At 37.7% G+C, this 6,145-nt stretch overlaps 1 protein-coding gene across 1 annotated transcript in view; it reads right to left on the reverse strand.

Annotated features, from left to right (window-relative positions):
- LOC107717802 (integrin alpha-8-like) overlaps nucleotides 1-6,145 on the reverse strand; it is an 83,295-nt gene that overhangs the window by 53,428 nt on the left and 23,722 nt on the right. Inside the window, exon 13 of the mRNA XM_016524670.1 lies at nucleotides 3,132-3,323. Within this exon, the coding sequence (XP_016380156.1) occupies nucleotides 3,132-3,323 (192 nt within the window). The remainder of the gene's footprint in view (nucleotides 1-3,131; nucleotides 3,324-6,145) is intronic.

A 6,145-nucleotide genomic window follows, 5' to 3' on the forward strand; every position in this document is an offset into this window, starting at 1 on the left:
AAAACTGAACTATTTTAATAGCTGAAACAGTAGTATAAGCTGTTTTGGGAGAAGGGGAAAAAAAGACGAGCTCGGGTCGGGCTCGGGCCGGTAATTCTGATAAGCTGTCGGACACAGGCCGGGCTAGGGCCTGAGCGTCTCGGGCCAGGGCCGGGCTAGTGCCTAAATTTGAGGCCAGTGCAGGGCTCTAATCCAAATTAACTGAAGAAAGTGATAAAGATCTGTAAAAATGTACATGTACATGCATCAATTATATACTAAAAGGCCAATTAGATGATTTACACTGATCAAAGATTATGGAGATCACATCTCTAAAAAGCTGCAGTTTATCTATTTTGAGAAGGAGAGACAGGAAAACCTGTTTTCTGTCTTTCGTTTTGCTTTCTGGGTCTGTTCAGCATCATTGTGTGCGTGTATGTACACCTGTGTGTGATCGTTTTGCTATCCATTGATGGTTTTCATGTATGGAAAAGATCTGCTTTTATTAGAGCATATTTAAGATGACAATCCTGTCGCCATGAAAGAACAAACACCCACACACTTGCGCAACACACACATGTGCATAAAAGTTGCCTGACATTCTGACTTCCCGTCTCTTTAAAGAAAGCATGTGACAGCATCTGCTTTGATGATTTTGTACAATGCCATTAAAAAATGAAAGAGGTGATTAATGGACAGAAAGAATGAACACACTGCTCTGTTTTTGCTGAAATGGGCTTAAGGCGTTACAGCAAAGTTGAGCTTTAGAAACACACTGGATGTTTTTGTAGTTTAAATGAAACAATGAATTCATATTTCTGTTAGTCAAAACAAGATTATGGCACAGCTGTGATGGATTGTGAGAACATGCAGATCTGTGTTCTTCAGAAAGCTCTGAATATGCACTCTGGCAGTTCAAATCAATATAAACTAATCCATAAACACCATGTGAAGTCTAGTTGGGTTGCCCAAACTAATAACCTCATGATAGAGCCATAGTGTCTTTATTTTCTTCACACTGCCAGACCTCAACAGGGAAACCAGAGGCTCTTTTGTCTGAATGCAAGTCAGTTCAGGACATATTCCAGATAAACTGCTTTTGTATGGACACAGTTCCATAATACATCACATTATATAACATATTTGTTTGCGAACACTTTAAATGTTTGATTTCAGTTATAATAAAGCCTATCCTTAAAAATCATGTAAAGGCTTTAGTCATACTGAAATTGTACCAGTCAGGTTTTGCAAAGCTGCACTAACCGACCTAGATAATGTGATTGTAGCTTGGCTTCATCCAACACACACACACACACACACACACACACATATATATATATAATATATATTAATCAGACTACAATCAGCCTCAGCATTGTGCATTTGCTCCAAAACACAGTGATGAAGTGCAACATGTATTTGAAACTTCAAATATTTGAATACCAATTGCGTTATGTATACTTGGACAGACAGATGATGACTGTACCTAACTGTACATACTGTAGCTTGATTATAACTTCATGTCATCAGGGTCTTTATATGATAGGCTTACATGGTTATGTAATGCTAAATGCCAAAGCTGCAGAGTTTGTAATGTCCATCTTTTTTTGAAAATGAAAAAAAAAAAATATTTTGTTAAAATACACTACCAGTAAAAAGTTTGGGCTCAGTATGTTTTTTTTTTTCAATGAAAACATGAAATTGATCAAAAGGGACAGTAAAGACATTTGTAATGTTACAAAAGATTTCTATTACAAATAAATGCTGTTCTTTTGAAATTATTATTTAATCAAAGAATACTGAAAAAAAGGCCAAAAAATATTTTGTTTCCAATGAAATATTTTTCAATATTTATATGATATTTCCAATATGTTTCCAAAAATATTAAGCAGCATAACTGTTTCCAACATTGATAATAAGAAATGTTTCTTGAGCATCAAATCAGTATATTAGAATTATTTCTGAAGGATCATGTGACACTGAAACTGGAGTAATGGCTGCTGAAAATTTTTAAATAAATCAATATTACGGTTTTACTGTATTTTTGATCAAATACATTCAGCCATGATGAACATAAGACATTTTTAAAGGGGTCATATGATGCTATTTTAAAGATCATTATTTTGTGTATTTGGTGTAACAGAATATGTTGACATGCTTTAACGTTCAAAAAACACATTATTTTTCAAATACTGTACATTATTGTAGGTCCTCTATGCCCCGCCTCTCTCAAACTTTGTGTTTGTGTCGCAAGTTCAGTGACGCAGGTAGTGACGATTCTCTCCGGCCAATCCGTGATCAGCAGAGTTTACACGTCACGTTTTGGTAACGGTACGGTACGCTTGGAACCCCAACCGAGGTGGTACTAAAAAAAGTACCAGGTACCAGGTACTGTACCCAGTGGAAAACCCCCCAAAAGTGAACCGTACCGAGCCGTACCGTGCCGTACCGTGCCGTACCATGCAGTGGAAAAGCGCCATTAGTCACACGGCTGAAAGAACCAGAATTGAACCCTTGAAACTTCATCTGGAACCCAGTCAACATCTGCCACACAACAATCTGTCACACACACACACACACACATACACACAGGCTATATATAACCTGTTCAGTCACCTGCAAATATTTATCTCCATAGTCTCAAAAAGATCTACTTTAAAATATCTAAAAGTTCAATAAGATCTGACCTTCTCAGGTAAACTCCAAGTCACTGTGCTCAATGAAAATGAGCTGAAACGTCATTCATATATGTGTGATTTGATGTGGCTCAGACAGCAGAGAGCGTCAGAAATTACATGGATTTCATCACACTCTGCGGAAGATTGTTCTCAATTAAAACATGATAAATAAACCATGATAAACATAGTAACGAGAAAAATATGCAGAAAAAATATCCCACCATAAAAGGAGACAAATAAAAGCCCAAGAAATGAAAAAGAATGTGTGGAAATACTTGCACACATTTGTAAAAAAAAAAAAAAAAAGACCAATGAACTGACCAACAATGTGACTCAACCTGGATGTCTCGGTCCAGTCTTTCATTCTTCCTACATCTAATCTCCCTGGCTTACATCAGTTCCTAAGCATGATTGTCTTAACAGAAACTTGCGTAAACAGAGAGAGGAAGAGACTGAAAGTTTTTTTTTACTCACCAGGGTACTGGTTGTTATCGAGGTCAGAATCTCCTCGCAGGGTGAATCCAAAGCCTGCTGGGATGCCGGATGAGGCCCAGTCGCCTTTCAGCACTTGAGATGCCTGTAACATCAGCCCAGATTTTTGCCCATTATAGATGAAGACCCTGCCACCACGATCCTCCCCTGCGAATGGAGCCCCTATTGCCAAGTCTGAGTAAGAAGAGGATGGAGAAATTATATTTGATCAATAACAGCATCTATAAGATGTACATTCAGTTTGCTACCTATGGAAGCAAGTTTCTTCATCAGATTCAAAAAATAAAATAAATAAAAAATTGTGGGAGAGTTAAAAATTAGTTAAGAGAAATAAAGTTCCAACTGTGAGTCGTCGTATTGTGAGATACAAGATTTAAAGTCTCAACTGTGCTATAAAGTCACAATTATGGGGAATAATGTCTAAAAAGTAAGATATAAAGTCTTAATTCTGAGAAATATAATTGCAATTGTGAGATGTCACAACATGAGACAAAGTCGCAACTGTGAGATGTGAAGTTGCAATTGTGAGACCATGTCGCAACGTGAAATCTAAAGTCGCACTTGTAAGATGTAAAATCCTAATTGTGAGATATAAAGTTGCAATGCGATAAAGTCTAAACAGTGAGAAAATTGTTAGACAAAGTTGCAACTGAGATATAAAGTTTCAATTCTGAGACATAAAGTCACAATTGTGAGATATAAAGTTGCAGCGGTATATATAAATTCTTAAAGTCTCAATTTAGAGATATCAACTCTTTTGTAAAGTCTCATTTGCAAGATACAAAGTCACTTTGTGAGATACAGAAAGACATGAAGTTGCAACTGTGAGATATAAAGAGATTTTGATAAATAAATTCATGAAGTTGGATTTAGTTTTTATTCTTCTAACATAAAAACAGGCTTCTATACAGTACAGGAACACCAGGATTCACACTGAGTGCTATACATTTGGATCTGCTCCATTTTGTCATTTATAATTTATTATTGATTATTTCAGTGTTTGATATGTTGGAGAGGAAGCGAGAGATGCTTCCATGTGGAAGAACAGAGGATGCTGCTGAAAAGAATACCGATGATTTACACAAAGCTCCGCAGGGAGTGACCGCTCTTCTCTCTTTGGCACTGAGGGACTATTACAGAACAATAACAGACTCATGCACATGCACAAGTCCAAGTCCACTACTGCATGGCCAACAAATCTCCGGGGTAGGGTTATCTGTTCAAGTGTTCCTCCTGCCAGCAGTGCTGCTCAAGTCATTAACCTACATTTGGCCAGCAGCACATGCACACAAGGGGAAAACTGAAGAAACAGAGAAATGCTGACCCAGACAGAGATGCCCACTGAGGGGCAGAAAGGCAGAGGAACAGAGCGACTGAGGGGATGTTGAGGAAATAGGCTCTATAAAGATCTATGTCAGGGATATTCATGTTACTTTGCTTTAGAGCCACTTTTAGAAAATGACCAGGGGCCACTGAATTATCTGGTAATAGTAATGATATATGGCTTTCATTTGGTTTAAAAGTGTTCAGTAACCAACAATCACAGCCAAGACTTAATGCATAACAGTCTCATATATTTATCAAAACAGTGCTGAAACCTCTTTAAAATACCATTTTCACTCAATGTAGTCCATGTGAATCTTATTTACACATAAATGCATTCATAAAATTCATAAATGCTTCCAGCATGCTAACTCCAGATCCTAATATTAAAATACAGTGCGACTGCATCAATAGTGATGACATGGTAAATATTTGCATATCCTTATGCTCTGCATTAAAATAATTAATTTATTCGTAATTGACCCTTTGCAAAGACTGTTGCTACATCCGACAAGCCATGGCGCTCTCATGTTATACATCACATTCTCACTCAGTGAAAACTATATTGAAGCATAAAGAGGACACGGACAACGCAGACAAGACAGAGCAGGTTCCTTTTGGTATGAAACAGTCTCAGCTTTCAAATTTTGTAATTAAGAAATTCAAACAACAAAATATCATTTTGTGGCTCTTTAAAGGGGTCATATGATGTTGCTAAAAATAACATTATTTGGTGTATTTGGTGTAATGAAATGTGTTTATGCGGTTTAAGGTTAAAAAAACACATTATTTTCCACATAAGCTCATCGGTCTGAAAAGCGAGGTGTGCTGTGATTGGCCAACTATCCAGTGCGTTGTGATTGGCCGAATACCTCAAGCATGTGACGGAAATGTTACGCCCCTTACCATACTGTGATGCCCTGTCAGGCCGGAGCGCAGTGTTGCCAACTTAGCGACTTTGTCGCTATATTTAGTGACTTTTCAGACCCCCTTAGTGACTTTTTTTCCAAAAAAGCGACTAGCGACTAATCTAGCGACTTTCTTGGACAAACCTTATTTAGTCTCTGAGACTCTCCGGTCTCTCTCTGAGACGAGGTCTTGCTGTCCCAGCGCACACTCTCTCTCTGCGTCTGCTCTGTTCAGCGAGCGCAGAGAGGAGCAGCACTTTCAGTTAAAAAAAAGATATTCTGTTGTTTCTAACTCTATTTTACATGCAAGTATAGCCGAAATCACAGCACAGCCATTGTCTTAATCGTATGTGTATTTGATTTCATTAGACAATGTCGTGATTAGGATTTTAGTGCAGATTAATCTTTGAGAGCTGGTTATGTAGTCTTAATGGACCGCATTTCAGTCACTATAATATTCATTCCGTTGTCTGACAACAGAAACAGTAAAATATATTTATAAAAACAGTTTTATTGAGAATTTGGCTGCATTAAAATGCAGTACGTGAGCACAGGGAGGCAAGACAATACTACGCACTGACGTCATGAATATGCTAATTAGCGTATGACATCATCTAGCGACATTTAGCGACTTTTCAAGGGGGGGTTAGCTACTTTCTATTGAAAGAAGTTGGCAACACTGCCGGAGCGACGATTCAAAAACATGAAAACCCTTTATAAACGAGGCATTTGTTGCATCCAGTGGGGACATAATTATGGATTATA

The sequence above is a fragment of the Sinocyclocheilus rhinocerous genome, unplaced genomic scaffold (genome assembly GCF_001515625.1).
Source record: "Sinocyclocheilus rhinocerous isolate Xijiao unplaced genomic scaffold, SAMN03320098_v1.1 scaffold1204, whole genome shotgun sequence".
Taxonomy (NCBI): domain Eukaryota; kingdom Metazoa; phylum Chordata; class Actinopteri; order Cypriniformes; family Cyprinidae; genus Sinocyclocheilus; species Sinocyclocheilus rhinocerous.